General features: G+C 38.2%; 1 protein-coding gene across 5 annotated transcripts in view; it reads right to left on the bottom strand.

Annotated features, from left to right (window-relative positions):
- The window catches only part of Nbas (NBAS subunit of NRZ tethering complex), a 307,505-nt gene that overhangs the window by 235,585 nt on the left and 48,447 nt on the right, over positions 1–23,473 (bottom strand). For all 5 annotated transcript variants that reach the window (XM_060366017.1, XM_060366025.1, XM_060365995.1 and 2 more), the window contains 8 exons: positions 21,491–21,619; positions 14,943–15,006; positions 9,206–9,399; positions 7,903–8,160; positions 6,550–6,675; positions 4,788–4,939; positions 1,875–2,015; positions 1,527–1,605 (listed from right to left, as the gene is read on the bottom strand). In XM_060366017.1, coding sequence (XP_060222000.1) covers positions 1,527–1,605; positions 1,875–2,015; positions 4,788–4,939; positions 6,550–6,675; positions 7,903–8,160; positions 9,206–9,399; positions 14,943–15,006; positions 21,491–21,619 — 1,143 coding nt within the window. The remainder of the gene's footprint in view (positions 1–1,526; positions 1,606–1,874; positions 2,016–4,787; positions 4,940–6,549; positions 6,676–7,902; positions 8,161–9,205; positions 9,400–14,942; positions 15,007–21,490; positions 21,620–23,473) is intronic.

Below are 23,473 nucleotides of genomic sequence, written 5' to 3'. Positions count from 1 at the left end.
AGGAATATGACCATCCAACAACCACAGCAACTACAGCCAATGACCTCATCAGAAACTCATCATCACTTTCTCATATTAGATTATATTCTTATCAGCTAAAGAACTCAATTTTAGTGTTTTCTCCTTTTCTTCCTCCTCCTCCTTCTCTTCTTCCTCCTTCTTTTCCTCCTCCTCCCCTTATCTCCTCCTCCTCCTCCTCCTCCTCCTCCTTCTTCGTTTTTTTTTTTTTTTTTTTTTTTTTTTGAGACAATGTCTCAGTATGTAGCCCTGGGTTCCAGGACAGCTTTGAACTTCATAGAGATCTATCTGCCTCTGTCTCCTGATACCTAGCATGTGCTACCATGCCCAACTTTTTATTTTTTTATTTTTGTTTTTTTTTTTATGCTTAGTGAGTGGAGATAGGGATCTAATTTCATTCTTCTACATGTGATCTCCAGTTTGCCAGAACCATTTTTTTCTTTTAGTGTTTTGTTTGATAACATTTCAAGAGTTGGGAGAATCCAAGTCTTCTGAGTTTAATTTACATGCATGATCAAATATTAAACCTCTTCAGCATTCTTAGGTTACCCATGCCACAGGCCAATAGGAGAGAGGCTCAATGGACTGAATGGGAAATAATCTCTGAGGCCAAACTTCAGGTTAGTACCTGGTTGTAAAGCCTGAAAGCATAGGCACATTGCTCGGCAATAGGACATTTGCCTAGCACAAAGGAGACTCTGAGTCTCCCCAGATAGGGGGGAAAAACACTGAGAAACCTAAGGTAAAAGGTGATGTTTAAAAAAAAAAAAAAAAAAGGCAAAACAAAGAAACACATACACACTATTTACAGATGCTGAAAGGTATCTCATTTCTACTTAGTCTTTTTTATTTTTTTATTTTTATTTTTTGACTTCTGAGATAGAAAGTATTACTCTACAGCCCAGGCTACTTTCAAACTCGAGACAATTCCTCAGCTTCTAAAAAATTGCCATCATTACAAGCATGGGTCACCAGATGCCCAGCTTCTCTTCCATGCTTAACGCTACCTAAACTGGTATAACACACTGTTAATAAAATGCCCAACATGGGGACATAAGTGCTTGTGTTCCCAAAGAACTAAGAAGTAAGTATATTGCTATTAAATTCTAGAGTGGCTCTAATAAAGATCAAAGATCAATCAACTAACCTCATTAAAATGGTGACTCATTAAGTGGGTGAGAATATTTGTTTTATAAATATTGAACTCCACACTAGAATTAACTCTGTGCCATTACTTAGAAATGTCCACGTAGTAAAAGGATTGCAAATCTAGAAATCATATGTGCATAAAATACACAGCCTTTTTATTCTCTAGTCCAACAAAACAACTTTTGAACTTTTACAATTTCCAATTTTTACCAAAACCAGTCTAATAGAGAACTTGACTTGGCAATAAATTAATTTTCCCATATAAATAATCTCAAAGACCAAAATGTCAGACACTAGGGCAGTGACGGCATGTGAAAGAACAGGATGAGCATAACTGGTGGGCTAATGTCCTTCCTTACCTCGTATGTTGCAAGCCGATCTAAGAAGGTTAATAACTTCAGTCTGCAGCGGCACAGTTCCTTTTGTTCCAGGGTCAACCTGTGTGGAAAAACTCAGCTAAACGGCTCACATTTATAGACATGCTTCTGTTTACTGACTGTTTACTGCTGTTTGTCTGAGGCAAAACTGCATGAAACAACCAGTGTTCCGTTTGCCTACAGCTCTTAGCACTGTATGTAAGATCATGAAGGCTAAACAAAAAGTGACACAGTATAGTTGGTTAAGTAACTTAGCGATTCATACTAGTGAAGAGCAGAGGGAAAGGACCAGAGAGTTTATTTCCCAATGAGCAGTAATAAATGACTTACTTCGAAAAGTTCACTAATTTAAGTAGCTCATGTCTCTTCTTAAGCTCTTTCTGCCGTTTGCTCTTGGAAGGCTCTTTGTCTGGTGCGGAAAGCTCCTCATAGGCAATGCTATCAATGTCTACATCACCCGGTAATGTAAATCTGCAGAGAAAAGAACTCAGTTGATTTTTTTAAGTTGGTTTTTTTGTTTGTTTGTTTCTTCACGAAATAAAAAGTTGCTTTGTCCTATCATGAATATTTATTCAGCTAAGTTAATTTCCATCAAAAAGAAAAAAAAATCTTCTTAAAATTCTGCCAAACAGCACGGTTCATTCACTATATCCATGGGATAAGTAAGAGGATAAGTAGTGATCACAGACATTTAAAACAAGGAAAGGATATCTACCCAGGGATACACACAGGATTATATAGGGGATATACTCTCCCAATATATAACAGGTTTTATGACTTGAATCACTTCTGTCTATAATCCTTTTTTTTTTTGGTGGAAGCAAATCATTAATTTAATGTATTACTAATGTTTACCTAATGGTAAAAGAATGCTACAGCACCTAAAAATGATACATGGCTTTTTATGATGACTAAAGATAGCCCAAGATAATTTTGGTTTTTGATCTGCATTATTCTGTGTGCACTATCTCCAGAATCGAATCACTGAAAGTTCTATGCAGTTAGTGTGCAGAACTGTCAAGGCAGGTGTGGCTTCTTAGAGCACTTCTGTTCTTAGTGCCTTTCTACACCATGTATTTCTCCATTGTGTGACACATTTCCTATCTGTAGAGATCCTTTTTTATTTCTTCTGAATTATACAGTACAATATGAACAGCAACACTGACTCCTTAAAGCTGGCTGGGATTTTCTACCTCGCAAACAACCTCTCATGCCCCTTTTCTGTTCCCTTCTTCGCCCTGGTAGCCACTGTTCTGCTCATAGGTTAAAAGAGCTCAGTGTTTTTAGACTGCACATTTGAAGTAAGTCCACATATGGCATCAGTTACTTCACTTAGCCATGGGACTGATACTCACATTTATATTGCTAAAATAGTAAGCCTTTGTCCCTGTTTTTGAAGGTTTACATATTTTATTTTATGTGTATGTATAAGTGTCTGCAACATGTATGCTGAGCACATGTGGCACCAATTGAGGCCAAAGACAGTGTTGTAACACCAGAATTGAAGTTACAGGCAGTTGTAAGCCACCATATGGATTCTAGAACCAAACCCAGGTCCTCTACCAGAGCAGCAAATATTCATTTATCTACTTGTATGTGTGACCCAATCCTACACATTTGGAGATTGGTTCCCCTGGAACCAATTGGTTCCCATGGAACCAATGTGAAAGTGCACAGTGTAGGTGCTGGGAACCAGACTCAGGTCCTCTGCAATACCAGCAAGTGCTCTTAACCATTGAGCCATTTCTACAGCACCCAACTCTGTGGTTTTATGGTCAAAAATGATTCTACTATTCTACTGTGTAAATATGCTGCATTTTCTTTATCTGCTTACTTGTTGATAGACATCTTAACTGATTCTGTCTTAGCTACTGTGTCTTAGCTATTTTAAATAGAGACATACATTTAATCTCTTCAAAAAATGTTTTCATTTCTTTCTTATAAATACACATTAACAGAATCCCTGGATCACATGGTATTTCTCCCTTTAATTTCTTGAGGAACCCACATTTCACTCTACATGGTTATACCAATTTACAGTCTCACTAAAATTGTGTAAGAGTTTCTCTTTCTCTGTGTCCTTACTAACATTTTTTATTTATTGTCTTTTTGATAACAGCCATTGTAACTGGACTTAAATGATAAGTTGCTGTAGTTTTGATTTGCATTTAATACATATGAATACCACATCATTTATAATCTCTTTTAAATTAGTTAATTATCAGGTATGTACTATCTTTATATCTCAACAAGTTGTCCCAAACATCTGGTAAGCAACAACTTATCAAACAATTTAATACCATTATATTACTAACTGGCATTTAGACAGCGTTAAACGTCTGTGATACTTTCATAAGTCAGGTAAACACTGAAGATATTGTGTTGGAGTATGATCTGGTGCTTTGTGTTTCTTAATTTCTTGTCTCTCACCCCACCCAGGACTCAAACTGCTTACGAGCAAACTGGCATGTACCCAAAGTATTGCTGTTTAACCTTGTCAAAGAAATTATTCCTGACTGGCTGAATAAAAGACCTAAACCTGGGCAGGGCAGAATGGGGTAATCATGGCCAAAGTCCTAGGGCTTTGGGAGAGGAGAATAATGGGGAGGAGACAGACAAATGGGAAGAGAGGCGGAAGGAGGAAGCCACCATGGGTTAGGTGAAAAGAGAACCAAGAGGAAGGACTCTGAGAATGGCATGGATAAAGGAAGCGACCCAGATGAAGAACATTAGCAAGTGTTTGGGATTATGGATGGGAGGTAGCCAGACAAATGGTTAAGGAAGGAGCCAAAGGATGGCACTGGAAGATATCAGACAGCATAGGTGGAATATCTGCCGTGCCCAAGGTAAATAAGGCAATTATAAAATCTAACACTGTCTGTGTTTTATTAATTATGATAGCGGATTACATAGTACCGCCATAATAATTATAGGGCTAATAATAAACATTATATAGCGTGACACATTTTCTTTACAACTACAGTACTGGGTATGACCCTACAGGCTAATGGGTAAAGCCAACCATATCAGTGCCATAGTGCCCCAGCACTTAGTAAGCATGTGCAGAACCTGGCATGCCTCAGCATCAAACCATCACCTGGAAATATATTTAACCAAAAGGGAAGGAAACACTGGTCAACTGTAATACTTTCAGCAATGTGCTCCACATCTATCTGGCCCAATGCCCCAGCCTCAGCTTTCTCCATGTCACCTTTACAGCAAGTGCAAACATCCAAACCCTACCTGCCATCATCTGCGCCCTTCCCTATGGCAACGAGGGCCTCCAGGTCTGTGCCTTTCAAGCCATACTGCAGCAGTTCCTTGGCAGCATCCACATTTTCAGGAACTCTCTCCAAACACTCATGGAGAACCCAGGACCGCTTCTTGATTTTACTCTACATACAAAGAGAAATAAACAGAGGCAGTTAAGAAAAATTGCCACCTTATAAAACCTGATGACCACTTTCTAGAATTATAACTAGAGGGAAGATAATAGCACCATTAAAGAGCTTGGTCCTAGGTAGCTCCTTATATTCTATCTAATAACCACTAATTCAGAAAGATGAAAGTATATTGTATGAAAATTTAAACAAACAAACCAAACCCAAATGCTTCTGGAATCACACCTCCTGTATCCAGCTGCCATCAACGGTAGTAAAAGGCTAAAAGGGCTGGAGAATAATTGCATGTCCTTGGGTCCATACTAAGAGAAAAGTCCCAACAGCATTTGTTTTAATTCCAATGAATCACACTGAAACACAAAGCTCTAGTACTCTTTTCCAGAAGTATAGAAAATATTTTTTGTAAGTACCTATAGTTTATGTTTTGATTGTACAATAGAAAATATAAAACAGAGAGATAAAATACATTTTTCCCCCAAATAGTAATCAGACTTTAAAACAGAACCACACACCATAGTCATATCTTTATTTCACTGTGAGATGTATCACACAGTGTGACACTAACTCAATCATACCAAGCCATGGGCTACTGTTCTTTGGAAAGACAAGCACCAACTCTTCCCTTTCAACAGCCCCCTTTATCTCCAAATTCTCTGACTTGCCCTCTTCCTGAACATATCTTCTCAGTGACCCATTGCCTCACCCCCTTCATTTCATTACACCTAAGTCTAAAGGTAAGTCTAAATCATCAAAATGTAATGGCAAGAACATTGTAGGATTCCCTTGGCCCTAGCAGGCTTTCTTCTGCCCCTTTTCTCTTACTCCAGTGTTCCCCTAGATCTTCTTTCACCAATCCACCACGGGTCATCACTCCCTTAAAACAAAGCAAGTCATCACAAGTTTTCATCACCCACCCAAACTCAAATCTTTAGCACACCCTCCACTCACGTTTCCCAATGTTCACTACCATTGCTCACCACTGGCTGACTTACCAGAGCTCACTTATCCATGAAATGGTTCTAGGCATCTACTGTGCTTCAGACACTGCCATGGACATGAGGACACCCAATAGTGAATGAGATAGATTTGGCTGTCACCTCATGTCACATTCATAATTTGCTCATTCTGCTTGCTCTCTTGGCAATGTCTTCTCTTCTGACTGGAAAAGGCCTATATTAAATTTTTATTACAAAGTCATCCTTTATGATCCATCCCTCTTAGTAGAAGGGCAGGCCTGCTGCCTAAATACAGTTTCTTGGACTGAAGGTATTCCTTCAAGTTCTCTGCACCCCTTTATCATTAATCTCTGGTTACTAGAATACAAATCTCCTCACCAAAACTCTGCTAGTGGTTCTTATGTAGGCCCTGACCAATGTGAGTGAAGAGAAGTACAATAATGAAAATAATTAGAGATGGTTAGTTTATCAGTCTTTATTCAATATATTTAGCACCAAAATCCTGTGGCAGAAACAAGAGATTTTGACAGTTTCTCAAAGAAAACATGTCTTTACCTATACAAAAATTAGTCATGTGAAATACTCTATACACAAAAGATAATCCATGAATATACATTTCATCACATTACCACAGCTATTTACACATACCAAGAAATTCTGAATTGAAGCAATGTTGACAGCTGACTTCCTCCATTGCCTCTGATAGACAAGGTCGGTATCCAGGCCATAGGTGTGAGCCAAAGACAAGGCTTCTTCATACTCTTCACTTTCAATCTTTGTCAAAGAAACAGACATGAATTACACATGAGGCTGTTCTGATGAGAGGACTGGCCTATGCAACAAGTTATTACCATGCAGAGTTATTACATGCAGAGTATTACCAGACGCTCAGACGTTCTGAGAAGCAGGTGAATCAGGAATTCCTTCAGTGCTTTGACAAATATGATGAAAGGCTCTCACTTATATATTCAGATGGTGGCAAAAACTGAGACTAGAGGCAGGCTGCAGTCTGGCTCAGGTCAATGCTCTTTTAGAATATCATCAGAGCATAGCAAACAGCTCTAAGAAGTGGTATTGGTCACACAAGCTTCCAAACCAGCTGCTGAATGCTTCCCTCACCATCTGTAGTCTTAGTAGAGATCTGTACTTAAGTACACATAGGAGGAACAGCTAAAAGCACCCAGTAGGTAGCAAAAACCTCAGGCTAGGACCAACGAGACAGTTCAGTGGGTAAAAAGGCTTGATGCCAAGCCTGACAACCTGAGTTTAATCACTGGAACCCACATGGTGGGAGGAGAGAACTGACTCCTGAACTTTGTCCTCTGGCCTTCAAATGTACCCTGGAACACACACAGACATACACACACACACACACACACACACACACACACACACACAAATAAATGAATGAATAAATAAATTTAACAAAAAAAAATTTAAACACATTAGGGCACAAAGTGGATAACTGAACAGAGTGAATTGTTTTCTTGTTTATTTTGGTTTTGTGTACGTGTGTGTGTGTGTGTGTGTGTGTGTGTCTGTGTACTATGCATGCATGCCCATGTGGAGGCCAAAGCTGCATAAATGTTTTCTTCAACTACTTTCTACCTTACATGCTGAGGCAAGGTCTCCCACTCGCATTCAGAGCTCACTGATTAGGGTACTCAGGCTAGCTAGCTTGATTTGGGGATTCCAGTCCCTGCCTCCTGAACACTGGAGTGACAGGTGGGCTACACACCTACCAGGCACTCAGCTGGGTACCAGCATCTGAACTCTGGTCCGCATGCTTTATCCTCTGGGCTATTTCCCAGGCTCTTGAGTTCTTTATCTACTGCTTTGGTTTGGATTACACACTTAGAAAGACGGCATTATTCTAAAAGCTTACAGAACTGACATTTCTAACATGTCAAGGAACCAACATGCTCTCTCTTAATTTCTTTCGATACTGAACTAGTAGCAGTTCTGCAATAAACAGCTGTGGGAAGCAGCAGCACTGCTCACCTTTCTCTGATAGAGCTCCTCTGGAGTTGTGGAGCGCAGACTCACAAGGCGGTAGTTCTTAGTGATCGTTCGCGGCCGTTTCCGTGGAGGTGCAAACCTCTCCATCTCTGTCACTAAGTACAGACCTTGCTTGATGTAACCAAAATAACGAGCCTTGGCAGACGCTTCATGATCTGAGTCAGAATCCTCCTCCCCTTCGTCTTCTTCTCCAGACCTCATCTCCAAACGAGATCGTTTGGGGGCAAGTTTAATTTCACACTAAGTTGAAAGGGGAGATGTAAAATTAATGATAAAAACTAAAGACCGATTTTTTAAGAGCTAATAAAAAATTATTTTAATTATACTCCAATTTCATTCATTATATGTCATTCACAATGGACCCAAATGAAACAAAGTAAGTCAAAGACCTAAGATATGATTTCCAAATCTTTAAAACTGAAGCCCACTGTACTAATGGGACACTAATGTAAAGAGCTACAATTATTTTGCAGAAGTAAAAAAGGTGAAAATGTGAATTTCTAAAACTATTAATATGTCTGTACTTGCTGTAGAAAAGCAAGAAGACAATTTAGAAAATGACATGATGGTATTTGTTTTGTTTGCCAGGAATACGCCTTCTAATGTCCCTTTTGAACACTCCACCAGCTTCAAAAATGCTGAGGCTGAAAGCCTGGTTGCTGAAGAAAACTTTCATTCAGACTTAAAAGAATTGGCTTGGAGTCTGAAGCACAGTTTTCTGTAAGAAAGATCATGACTGGATGATAAACTTGAGGATATCTGCCACTAAAGAATACCTGCCGCTGAACCCTGCAAAAGCAACCCTACCAAGGACCATACTCTTGAAAGAATTAAACAGGATGCTAACCCACCAAACACAGCTATAAAGAAACTGCCTCCATGTTCAACTCTTTCATTGTGAAAAAAAGTTCTTTCAAAGAAGAAAAAAATTTTACTTTGCCATACTTTCAGTAAATAACAATATAAACATTAAGTAGTTCCTAGGAAGGAAGTAATTACTGCATTGTACATTTTCAAATAACTCATCTAGGGAAAAAAAAATCTATCATGTCCAGCAAAGAAGAAATTTTTAAAGGAAATAAAATGGCTATAAATATTTTTATTTACATTAGCAATGTAATGCATATAATTCAAGGATGATAGAATTGTTCATATTATACTCAATATTTTATCTCAGTAACAGACCTATGTTTAAACACAGAACTATATTACATATGCAAATAAAAAGCTATACAGACAGTTCTTTAGTATGATGCACATTTACTCTCAAAGGGAGAAACCTCACCTCCAAACTTAAGAATCCCCCATCATGGGTAGCAGTGACTTGGGGGGATGGCTCAAACCATTCACAGGATTTTCCCAGTAAATTCTTCAAAGTTTTCGCTGATGAAACAGTTAATGCACCAGAGCAGCGAGCCAAGGTCACTGCACCATCTGCCCACCAATTGACATCAATCAATGGGTAAAAGGACTCTTTATCTAATGGGAAAAAGAAAACACAAATACATAAGAAAATGTGTAAGTAATTAAAATGCAAAATATTTAATATAATATTTTAATCCAAGTTATTTTATACTTGGGGGGGCCTCAAAGAGGCCATTAAATGGGAAAAAATAAATGTAAAGCCATCTTTCAAATTTTACTCAGGTAAAAATAGAAAATTTATTTAAGGTCAGCCCAAGTGGCAACAATCATCCAAAGCTATGCAGGTACAAAAGTTAGCTAATTAAGGTCCTTTTACTCAATACAGTGACACAAAGCTAACAAATGGAGCTCAGCTCAGTGTTGGAGCCCTTACTTAGTATTTGTAAGACACTGGGTTGGAATCCAGAGAGAAAAAAACTTATCAAAAACATAATTATGAGCTGGAAAGATGACTCAACATTTAAGAGCACTGCCCAGCATCTACATGGTAGCTCCAACTGTCAGTAACTCCAGTTCCAGGGGATCTAACACCCTCACACTGACAATATATGCAGACAAAACAGCAATGCACACAAAATTAAAAACAAACATTGAAAACACTAAAAAGAAAAACATAATTATACACTCAAGAAAGATATGCAACCATTTTCAGTATAGTAAGTTGAATAGTAAGTGTATATAAATCCCATATATACAATGTTATAAAAGATATTAGAAAGTGTACTCCTATCATTTTCAGACAGAGATATTTAGTAATTAAAATTGTATAATATTTAAAATAATACCTTCCAGGACTGATATGTTCCTAAACATTTAACTAACAGAGAAAAAAAATTCAAGACTAATAAAGATTTTTGATACTAAAATGAACTGTGGTTCACCAAACTGAGGGATTTAAAAGGAAATATGACAATATTTTATTGTAATTTCATTACACTTTTTTTAAACGATGGTTATTCCACAATGAATATGATATGGCATTATTATGAAGCCATATCACAATAAATCACAGTTGAAAGCATACTCAAGCATAACTCAAAAAAAATGTTTAAACCAGTTTGTCAGACTAAAAACAACTCATTATAATAATTTTTTAAAAAAAAGACCCTAACATATTTCTTTTTTTTTTTAAGCAGTGTTACAATCACAGTGAAGAGGCTGACATCAAGTATAATCTGATAGCCTCATAATAGTCATCTTTTTTATTTTTCTTAATTTTTATTATATATATTTTATTTACTTTGTATCCCCCATAAACCCCTCCCTCCTCCCCTCCCAATCCCACCTTCCCTCCTCCTTCTCCACACATGCCCCTCCCCAAGTCCACTGATAGGGGAGGTCCTCCTCTCCTTCTTTCTCATCCTAGTCTATCAGATCTCATAAGGAGTGGCTGCATTGTCTTCCTCTGTGGCCTGGTAAGGCTGCTCCCCTCTCAGGAGGAGGTGATCAAAGGGCAAGCCAATCATTTCATGTCAGAGGCAGTCCCTGTTCTCATTACTATGGAACCTACTTGGACACCGAACTGCCTGGGCTATATCTGTGCAGGGGTTCTAGGTTATCTCCATGCATGGTTCCTGGTTGGAAAGACTTCTGTGCTCAGATTTTTTGGTTCTGTTGCTCTCCTTGTGGAGCTCCTGTCCTCTAGAGATCTTACTATTTCCCACTTCTTACATAAGATTCCATGCACTCTGCCCAACAGTTGGCCATAAGTCTCAGCATCTGCTTTGATATTCTGCAGGGCAGAGGCTTTCAGAGGCCCTCTGTGGCAGGTTCCTAGGTTGTTTTCTGTTTTCTTCTTCTTCTGATGTCCATCCTCTTTGCCTTTCGGGATGGGGATTGAGCATTGTAGCCAGAGTCCCACCTCTTGATTAGTTTCTTTAGGTGTACAGATTGTAGTAGGTTTATCCTATATTATATGTCTATATGGGTGAGTATATAGCGTGTCAAAACGACCCTAAGATTTCACCTTACACCCATCAGAATGACCAAGATCAAAAACTCAAGTGACAACACATGCTGGAGAGGTTGCAGAGAAAGGGGAACCCCACACACACACACAAACACTGCTGGTGGAAATGTAAACTTGTACAACCACTTTGGAAAGCAATCTGGTGCTTTCTCAAATAACTAGGAATAGTGCTAGTGCTTCCTCAAGATCCAGCCATACCACTCCTAGGCATATATCCAAATAAGGACATTTGCTCAACCATGTTTGTAGCAGCTTTATTTGTAATAGCCAGAAGCTGGAAACAACCCAGATGCCCCTCAACTGAAGAATGGCTACAGAAATTGTGGTACATCTACACAATGGAATATTACTCAGCAATAAAAAACAAGGAAATCATGAAATTTGCAGGTAAATGGTGGGAACTGGAAAAGATCATCCTGAGTGAGATATCCCAGAAGCAGAAAGACATACACGGTATAACATATTTCTTTGGATAGACTCCTTGGGCAATTTGTTTAAATTAGGAGTTTCTAGATACATGCAGGTGTCTGGGGCTTATGCTCCCAGAAGCTAGAAGAAAGAAATACTACATTCAGACATCAATTAAAAAAAAAAAAAAAAAAAGAACAAAGAAGCATGACTACAACATCCAAGAACTCTGAAAAATGATGAAGCAGCAACAAAACATAAACATCCATGTAGCAGAGGGGGAGCTAGGACACAAAGTAAAAGCAGAAAATTTCGTCAATCATAGTATAGCAGAAAACATCCCAAATACAGGGAAAGAAATGAATACAAGCACAGAGGCAGTCAGAACCTGAAATAAACATGAATCAAGAACCAACCCACTACATGACACATTGTACTCAAAATCCTAAAGCTAAAAAACAAACTGCTAAAAGTTTCATGAGAACCAGCAGTAGTGGTGCACACCTTCAATCCCAGCACTCAGGGAAGCAGAGGCAGGTGGATAGCTGTGAGTTCGAGGCCAGCCTGGTCTACAAAGCAAGCCCAGGATAGCCAAGGCTACACAGAGAAATCCTATCTCAAAAAAACAAAAATAAAAAGTTCCAAGATGAAAAACTCTACTCTCAAAGTCAAAACGCAAAATTCATGTCTGACCTCTCAGCAGAAGAAAACAGAAAGAATGGAACAATATGATATGTGAAGCCCCAAAAGTAAATAACTACCAACCATGACTACTACATCTAATAAAGCTATCTTTTAAAAAAATCAATAGAGAAATGAAGGCATTTCAAAGTAAGTGTCACTGAAAAAAATCCCTAACCACCAAGCCAGCATTGCAGAAGGTACTTAATGGACACCTACACATGAGCAGTCTTAATTCTAGAGCACAGGAAAGTATATTTCATGAGAGAAGAGAAAAACAAAAGAGAATCAATCAAGTCCAAATCAGTAAACCCCTGAAATGAACAAGGGAGAAAGAAAAAGCCAACAGTAATTTAACCAAGCAGGCAAACAACCAATAAAATTACACAATCAGCACACTCCTATTACTAAGAAGACTAAAGATAAATGCTCTTAACTTTCCAATTAAAAACGTAGTAGCTGACTGGATTAAAAACCAAGATGCATCATTTGGTTGTCTACAAAACATATCTCCTTGGCACAACCACACAGGCGGAGAGTAAAAGGATGAAGGTTAATGTAATCTAAAACAAGCAAAACTATACCTACATCTGATAGAGGAGACCTCAAGCCAAAATGAGTCAAAGAGGTTTTGAAAAGGCTTCTTCTACATCTTAATACAGAGAACAATCTATGCAGAGTATATAACAATTATAAGCACATAAACTGAACATTATTAGTAAACACAATTTCATAAGTAAAACTATTAGATAATAAACAGATAAGACAGATCCAGATTCAGCCATGTACCACTTAATACATCACTCTAATCAAGAGGAAGATCATCCAGATACCTTCAAAGACATAAACTTCAGAATCAAACTTTACCATATCAAATAGACTTAAAAGACATCTGAGAGTATTCCCATCTAACAGGTTAGGCACATGCATTCTTTTCAGCAGCCCACAGACCTCTCTCAGAAAAAAAGATTACATGTTTGGCCATAAAACCAAATCTTACCAAAAATAAAATGAGAAATAATGATCAGTTCCTGATTATATCAGATCATAGTGGGGTAAACATAGAATTCAATAGCACGAGAAACCATAGAAACTACAACCTACAAACACTACAAACCCCACAGACACTGAACATTCTTGAAGGATAGGTACACCACTAAGAAAATCAGAAAGAAAACGTTTTAAATTCCTAGAATCACAATTAAAATTAAAGCACAACTTACCAGACTCTTTGGGAGCCAGCAAAGGTGGGTTTTATTAAAAGGAAGGCTTATATCTATGAGCTTTTGCTTTTTAAATTCAGAGTGATCTCCAATAAACAATGGAACACTATCAAAGTTTCAGGGTATAAAGAAGCCAAATGCAAAATCAGCAGACTAAGAGTTAACAAGGATGCAGGAATTAATGAAGTTCAGACTAAAAGTACAACACAAGGAAGCAAAGAAACAAGAGTTGGGTTCTTTGAAAAAATGAAGTTGACAAACTGTTAGCCAAACTAACCAAAAAAAGGAATAAGACCCAAACAACAACACTAGAACCAATAGGATGGGCTTTAGCATAGGCACTACGGATATCCAGAAAATTACCAAGGAGTATGTTGAAAGCCTGTACCTCACAAAGAAAGAAAGCTGAGAAGAAATATACATTCCTAAGCTTATATGACCTACTAACATTTAATCAAGAGGATGAAAGCATCTAGTACACTGCACAAGGAGACTGAAGCAGTGATGAGAGTCTCACAACAAAAGTCCCAGCCGAGGGTGGAAGTGATTCACTGCCAAATTTCAACAGACCTTTAACAAAGGAAAGACCAGCATTTCTCCAAATATTTCATGATATAGAAAAGAAAAGGGCAGCAGCAAACGTGTCTCACCACGGCAGACTTAGCCTGATAACAAACCACAGGAAGGACCAATAGAAGGCAAAATTATAAACTGAACTTATTTTTTGTTTGTTTTATTTGGTTCAGTTTGCTCCTGGTTTGTTCCAGTTTTTCAAGACAGTGTTTCTTTCTCTGTGTAGCCCTGGCTGTTCTGGAACTGCTCTGAAGACCAGGCTGGCCTCCACCTTAGGGATCTGCCTGCCTCTGCCTCCCAGTGCTGGAATAAAGATGTGTGTCACCACGCTATAAACTGAAGTTCTTATTCTTAATAAAGTATTTGCAGATCAAATTCAACAGTACATAAAAAATATCATACAGTTAAAGCAAAACAAAAAAATCAAAGGAGTGCTCATTTTTTGTTTTAAACAACTACTTTCATTTAACAGTAAATCTTGATTTCCCCCCCTCTGCTCATTTTAAAAAACAAATTATTTCAAACATAGAAATGTATAAAAAGATTTAAAAAGAAATACCTATATGGCTACCAAACACACAAACAAAAATGAAAAAAAAAAGAAATACTTGATCTGCTACACTGCTAAAATTCCATGGTTCTTCTAAAGTGAAACAAGATTCTAGAGGTTATTCATATCTAAAAAACCTTAATAAGAGGGATCATGTAAAGCTGTAATAACTGTATTTCTTAGAGCCACTCACCTTTTATTTTCTTTCTCTTCTCTGGAGACAGCTTCCAGTCAGGATTAAGTTCATCATAGCCTGGCTAAATACAAAGATATGTACATAATTTTATGAGTCAAACATGTTTAAAAAATAACAAACTACGAGAAAAACTCACCAAGATCCACAAAATTTTACTAATATCTTTTTTTTTTTAATGCAGAAATGATACTTTTCCATGACCTCTATTACAGCCCAAGACTTCTTCAGCATGGGAGTTTGGGGAAACAAATGTCACTGAACTTAATGCTCATAGATAGGAACTATGACTCAACATGCATACAAAAGATAAGCCAGAAAGTAGACAACGGATAAAAATGAAAGCTGCCACATTATTTCTTCTGTATACACACCTCCATGGTAGAAGGTAAAGGCTATGTTGTTTTGAGTAGACACTGGCCTGGGTATAGTCCAAGGCCCTTGTAAACTAAGCAGATGGATACAATGAGGGCAGCACCCAAATGCTCACAACTCACAAGGAAGCACACCACGGCCATTTGCTCTTAGTACCGCACAGATATGGTCTAAGGAACAGCCTTCCTGTCCCTGTTGGAACTCAGAATGTATCACCTTAGGTTGGCGACTTTGAACTGATGGACACCTAAAGTAATGTGTCCCTGACCCTCTCTGACCCTCCTGTCCCCAGCCTCTCATTCTCCAAGAAAGTGAATTATGGGAACCAGAATTCCCCTCCCACAAGGAGATCACAAGAATGAGAACTCCTACTCCAAAGCAAGCCTATATGGCCTACAAGGCTCCTCACCAGTAAAGACTCTCTATTCATTGAGTCTAGCCCCCACAGAAAGGCCAGGAAGAGTAACAGACAAAACTTGCTGGGGTCTGTCACGTCTATATTACAACCTCTTTGTCATTTCTGCATGGCTGTCAGCCTTATTCTACTCCCACAGTTTCTGGCACCCAGTGTTGGGGCAGCAGAGAAACTGATGTAATCTGACACTTGCCTGAGGATGAGATCCTGAAACTAACAAAACCACAGCAAGAGAGAATTAAAACAAACAATAATTTCCTGAATCTGCCTACAGAGCCCATTTGAGAACAGAAAAGCACTATTTTTTTTCTTTCCAAATGGAGAATATTATTTTTTCTCCCTTGCAAGAGAAAGTGTACCGTGTTTTCTCTTATGGACATATCTTTTGATATATTTTGTGAGCCTTATGTAAACACACCAGTGAGGTGAAGAATCGCACCTTTCTGTCCCAATATACTCTCTGTACTTTATGTCTGCAAAATGCAAATACACGGGACTTTACAGTGTAGCCGTGGCCCAAACAGATGGTCTTCTAAGAACATGGTCAAGCACTGTTCACAGATAGGCTTAACTGTCATAAAGACCTAAAACAGTATTTTCTTAGATTTACGGATGTTATTTCATAATTTTCTTAACGACTAGAATCAGTCTTGGCCTCCCACCGTACAGGAGCAATATTTCAAATGTTCATTCACTGTACAGATATTTACTCGTGTTCAATATGCAGAGCCCGTGGTAGAGCTGCAAGAGAGGTATGTCCAGCATTGACATACCTGTGGGTTACCCACAGCTCAGTGAAAATAGGGGGACAGCTGTGGGGTCTGCCAAGATTAATCGCATAAGCTACTATCTTCCCACGTGTTCTTCACCTTTAACAAAATTATTCTAACACCTACTCTGTATCATAAAGAAATAAAATTAAAACAGAAACTTTAAGTTTCTATTTTACTTTCTATAGCTATGCAGAAGCATAGGTCAGAAAGAAATAAAACTTCAAAGAAAAATTAAGACCAAAAACAAGATGTGACGATATAAACATAACATATGGAAAATGTTTAAAATGAAAATTATTGAAACAATTTTACTCTCTTCTAGACATGAACAAATTTAACACAAAGATTTCTAGCCAGATGGACATTTCATACTCACAATGAAAGCAAAAGTATTTAACTCAGAACTGGATATAAAGAAAATCAGAAGAGGCTCCCTCATAACTATCTCTAACCATTAGTCTTCACTGAGAAAATACTCAATCACTCAAAGTACACTATGAAAACTAATAAAACAGCAAATTGCAGGAAGAAAACCACAAATGCACTGAATCCACCATTTTCGTAAAGAAACTGTAAAGGAGGGCAGAAGTAACATTGTTTTCCTCTCAGATGACAACTATATGCTGGCTGTCTTACATGCTGCCATACAACCAATTCATTCATTGGTAGTTCATTCCTTCCTAGCATAGCCACAGAGGGAGGCAAAGCTCTGTCTTGCCCACTGGACCAGACTCACTTGAAGACCGCTAGAGAAATAAGAAAAATACAGCTGTCCAAGTATTTGTCAGAACTTGGGATTCGTCTTTAAAGGAAGTCCAGTGATTCTGTAGACACAAGCTCATACATCTGGCAACTAGCAATATTATGGCCCTCCCTGATAGCTGACACATTTGTACATTTGTAAGAGTCTGCATAATGAACTGCATATTAGCATGTGCCACCCAGACAGGCTGCAAAGTACATTAGTCTTAGATGCTAGCTCCTCATTTGTTCAAACACATGTCAGTATTTCTAAATGTAAACAGTGTTAGTCAATATTCTGAGAAAAGGATAGAATCTTGATTCCAACATCTAGTGACTTCATGTTAATTTCTTTTTGTATATGTTCGATATATTAAAGTGAGAATAAAAACACTTTTTACTAAAATGAGTTGTTATAAGCCAAACTGCTCTGTAAAAAAAACCAAGCCACAATGCACAAAATTTATTTGCAAGAATTCTCCTCCCCAACACCAAGAATACTGACACCTACCGTATTTCTTACTGCAGAGCTCAGCAGAGACTCAACATCATGGTTTTATGTTGATGTTGCCATGGTTATAGGATCAAGAGACCCCATTTTACACAACAGTTAAAGCTACGCGTCGTGGTATTCACTACAGTGTACCAGATTTTAGTACTCCATATACTAAAGCCCCAATAGAAAACACACAAGATACTGTGACCACTTCCCAGGACACAGGTCAATTCTGAGAACGTCACTTGTTAAAACTTGATAGAAAAGTTTGCAAAGTCATGAGTGCTCTAGATTTCTGTAACAAAGCAAGGCATTCATACCAGAGAGGGACTTTGTTAATTATTTCCTCTGCAACCTGGTATATACTGGCTAGCAATTAGAGTGAAGTACATTCGAGAGGCAGTGAGGAAATCAGTGTTCAATCTACAAGGAAACATTTGTCTCCGAGCTTTTAAGATTATCAAATAATAAACTGCTATAAAACAGCATAACCAGGAAGGGTGATTTGGGTCTTTTTAATCTGTCTGATCTTTCAAACAACAGAATGTTCCTAAATTAAGAACAGGACAATTATTGTGAACAAAGAAGTATGCTGGGCGTGCTGGCATTCACTAGTCTCATAAATGAGATTTTCTTCTATCTCTTTCTTAAGTATTTGTTTTCCTACATGACTAAGGAGAGAGCATGAACACCATAATCAGAGAGGTAGAACCAACTGTCATCCCTACTGCTTACTTGGTGCAAAAATTACAACAGTTAGTGCTCACCAAATAACAGTGAGTAAATTTTATAAATACTACAGAACACTACACCCAGGCTCTTCATGGCCACAAGCGCTACAGGTCAGAGACAAATACACTGAAAATCCAAAGTGTCTGAAGAGGTGAAGCCTCATGGAAGCGCCTGTGATGGTATGACACTCTAGAGCACACAGTAGATAGGACTAGGCAAAAGCAGGTAGACAAGAGTCCAAGGAGCAAAAGCACACACTGACCAGACTCAATGACATGCCAGGAAAGCAGAGGGTTTTGCATTTTTGGCAGTGGGATTTTAAGGAAAATAAATAATCTCACTGTTTCCAAATTTGAGCCAAAATTTCTTGTGAAGCTAAAGCCAATGGTAGTCTCGGGTGAGTTGGATGTCTGAAGTGACCTGTCTCTGCAGGCTGAGCACTAAATTTCAAAGGGAGGATGTAGTGTCACTGAGCATTAAGGCGATGGCAACTATGCACGATTAGGCTCAGTAACTATGGCTAAATCCTGTTCCTTCAGCAAAGGACACTACAATCTGCACAATGCCTAATATGAGAGCAAACAGGTCTCAGTTTTCAGTTTTGTTAACACAAGACCCTATTATTTCTGGTTTACTCAGGTACTCAAAGGGAACAATTTCAGACAATGGAGAAGAAAGAGGCATTTAATTAAACATGCAAACTTAATAGACACAACACACGTGAGAAGAAACAGGCATGTAAACGTGTAAACTCAACACCCACAACACCGACAAGAGTATGGATGCCTCTTAATAGACACAACACCCACAAGAGTATGGATGCCTCTGACTCACAGACTAAAGGCTCATGCTCAACCTAAGGACTGTTTGGGAACACTAAGTTGGAGCCATAGGAGTAGATTTCCGACAGCTAGGGCATGGCGGCAGCTACCACACTCCATCACAAATGCTCAGGGTATCTGTAGTCTAAAGACTCACTTAATGGATACAAACTGCTACCCTCAACTCATCTCTTCTGTATATGTCTTCCATTCTGAAAAACTGGTCCTTCCTGCCCCATTAGTTCACTTAACTAGTTAAAGTCACAAAGATAAATACACTTACTCATTCCCAGATTTCAAGGTTTTTAAGCAATTTTAAGTTTTAATAAACTCACTATTAAAACCTAAGTAACATCTGGGAGAAGCTGAAGGAAAGAAAAATTATAATCAGAAATAGCATATGAAAAAATACTGTTTTCAATTTTTTAAAAAACTATTTAATAAATAATACTAAAAATCAAAACAGCTTCTACTCACACCTAATGATGAGCACATGCCATAAGGAGTAGTAGAAGTAAAGGAAGCCCTTCAGAACCTCAACAAACATCAAAAGCACATTAATCAATTTTACCATTAATAGTGTATGCACTATATCTTTGAGATTCTAGAAGGATTATTAGGGTGCTTCAGAAGATAGTCAATATTTCTATTAAGTGAAAGAACATAATTTAAGGAAACAGAAAGCTGAGGTGCCTTCACTGTTCAAAAACTTCACCATTTAAAAGGATAATATGGAGAGATCATGAGCCTCCCAAATGAAAGAAACTGAACACTGTACTACCACATATAGGCAGATGGGAAACACGCTTCATTTGGGTACTATCTGAATAATGCAAAGTAGAAACTTGGTATTGTGCCTCAGGAAACAGAGAGCACAGGTCCTGTTTGTCAGTCACTCCCACCAGCAGTCAGTTCACGGCAGCCTAGGGGAGGAGCTGTGTGTAGCACACAGCTAAGGCACTGAGCCCTGTAAGGGGCAAGCACTCTACTTAGCTATGGTTTCAGAACAGACAGAAGGAATGTATCCTGTCATGTGTCTCCGGGTTTTAGGCTCAGGAGCATCTCTTTACATGGAGTGAGAGAAAGAGAGAGTGGTAGGCATGGGGACTCCACATTAAACTGAAGGGATGGGCAGAAGGGATGGGTAAAAGAGTCAGGGTGGTGGCTCAATGCCTGCAATCCCAGCAAGCAGAAAACAGGTAAGGCAATCACTGAAGGCTCAAGTCCAGCCTGGTCTATCCAGTCTCTACCAGGCCCTCTAAGACTAAAAGGGAAAACTCTATCACAAAAATAAAAATATTAGGGGCTGGAGAGAGGGCTCAGCATTTAAAGATCACTTGTTATGCTCACAGAGGACCTGGATTTGCTTCCCAGCACCTACATGGTGGTTCATAACCATTCTTAGCTCCAGCTACAGGAAATCCAAATGCCCCCGTCTACCCTCTGTGGGCACCAAACATGCACACAGTACATATCCCTACAAACAGTTAAAAGAAAAATAACATAAAAGCAAATAAATACATCCAAAAACACATTTTGAAGAGCAATAATAATAAGTTTCTACTCTACCATAATGCATGACTCTCCACTTTTCCCTTACACATTTAGATTAAAACTTTAATTTATATTTCCATTATAAACATAAATGAAAATGGTTGAGTGCACCTGTCACTAAAGAACAAAATCATCTAACTCTTAAAACTTGTTATCTCAATATACTAAAAGATAAAGATGGCCCATCTTTCTCCATGTTCACTGTAGGAACAAAATGCAACCATCCTCAGACTCTAAGAAAGTACATGGCAGAGGCTACTAGACTCTGCAAAGAATAACAATCCTTTTAGCACTTATAACCAAATACTTGTTAAAACCTGGCGAGATTTTGTTTGTTTGTTTGTTTGTTTATTGAAATGTTACAATCTCCATTCTACTTTTATTTTTAAGCATCAAGAACAAAGAGTTCAACAGAACCTATTTGGTATGTAGCGTGCCCTACTTTTCAAATTCAAATTGATACACAGAACCATTCTGCCCATGATTTGTCCTTACCAGTGGTTGGTATAATTTCACTTAAAACTAGGATGGGTTTGGAAAGATGAGGATAAATAATAGCTGTGGAGTTCAGAAAACCATCAACAAAACAAATTACTATTGTGAGACCACGACCTCAAGAGTGACCCTAATGGCAGACACACCTGCTCATCTTGACTCCAGACCCCTTGTTGCTTCAGAGATGGAATGGCCCAGATGCTCAGCTTCCCTGAGAAGTGAATTGCTGCAAGGAGGCTCCCGTCTGGAGAAAGGCTCATCTTGAAGATTCCATCCTGTACAGGAACAGTGAGTGCATGTGTTGAGCACAGAAGATTCACAGATAAAAAGAGCTTTCAGAATTAAAATGGTAGTTGGCAAGCTTGCATGTTGTAAGTCATCATGAGCAACAGAGGACTGCCAATCTCACATTGAGACTGCTGTGCTACAGCATATGGAACAATGCTGTTGCTTTGGCAAGTTTCTTGTCTACTTTATGGTATTGCACGTTACATTCTACTACAGACCCAAATGTGCAAGCACTGGAAAAGTATTCCCAGATCATTTATCAAAATTTCCCAATCTTATAGTTCTACTTTAATAGATGATAAGTTCTTTGAAATATAAACCCACACTTGGGAGTGATAGTTAAGGGGTATGTCTTTTTTTTAAGGTGAGAGAACTGTTTCTATAGTTGGAACTGAGATAGCTGTAAAATTCTGTGACTTCAGTAAGAACCAACAAGTCACTAAAAGGTAACTATAAGATTTCAATAAAGCTATTTCACAAAGTCATGAACCCACATGTTGGCTTGATACAATTTCAAATACCTTCCGGCTTACATTAAAGCACTAGTTCAAATGTCCATTGGATCTTTTCTCAATTAAACGTACTAATTAAAGGCTTCTGCTACTGGCATCAAATATTTAAAGTAGAACTTGTACCTTCACTCAAATACTATAATAAATTTTCAATCTTCCTTAACACAAGGGACCTTTGTGATGTTAAATAGAGTATTGTACTGAAATTAGTTTAAACTAGCTTGCTTTCTTCAGTTGCTTATCACCTATATGGAACACTATATATGAGTAGTTTCCATTACCTATTCCTCTCAATTGCACTAGCGATATTAAAATGAAAGTACTGAATGCCAGTGAAGGCGTTTAAAATGTTCTGAATTTCTACATACTCTTAAAAAGAAGCATCAAGTCAGTAAAATGTAATTGTCTCAGTGAAGCTCCTCCAACACTGCACAAGTGCTTACTGAATATCGCATAGTGAGCTTTAATAGTGCATGCCAGGAAGGAGTACAAATCCCTGCCCTCAGGAAGCTCGCCACATTTGAAGCAGTCAACCCTTGCCTAGCATCTATGAGACCCTAATTTGACTCCAAGTAGGCTTTTTAAAGTTTATATATTTTAGTCCAGTGTAATTTAGGATAAAGAACAGAGAAGAAACGTAGGGATGGAGGAGGGAAAGAGGGAGAGATGGAAGGAGAAAGAAATCTTTCAAACTGAGTAGTGGCCATCCTCAGTAGCCTGATTAACAACCTGAGACCAAAAAAAAAAAAAAAAAAAAAAAAAGTCTTAAAAAAGAATCTCCAAGCCAGGTCTACTCATAAACATGACTAATTCTAGTTACTATTACATTATTAAGGCACATACTCCACAAAGAAAAGCTGATTATTTAGAGCCATAAGATATAGGCACATTAAACCATGATTTTTAAATAAATGTGGAAGGCTGGCGAGATGGTTCAGTGGAGAAAGATACCTACCACATAAGTATGAGGATCTTGAGTCTGAACACCAGAATCCACCTACACACCTAGCATGGTAGAATGCATCTGCAGTCCCAAGCTCCTGCAGCAAGCTGGGAGGCAGAGACTGGAGTCTCTGAAGCTCATGGGCCAGGTAACCTGGCTTACACAGTGGTGAATAACATAGAGACCCTTTTTTATTTTTCTCAAACCAGGACTTTATTTTTTTTTTAATAGTAAAATGCTCATTGAAATTAAATGGATCCAAAGTTTATACATGTTAACAATTCATTGATTTTTTTATATGCGATTTTTTTTTTTTCAATGCAGTTTATTCAGGAACATTGAACAATCCTCGGACCCCGAGGAAAGCCAGCCCACAGCTTAAATAG

Source organism: Meriones unguiculatus, chromosome 1 (assembly GCF_030254825.1).
Source record: "Meriones unguiculatus strain TT.TT164.6M chromosome 1, Bangor_MerUng_6.1, whole genome shotgun sequence".
Lineage (NCBI taxonomy): Eukaryota > Metazoa > Chordata > Mammalia > Rodentia > Muridae > Meriones > Meriones unguiculatus.
The sequence above is the reverse complement of the archived record's forward strand: the minus strand, read 5'-3'. Positions and strand labels throughout refer to the sequence as shown.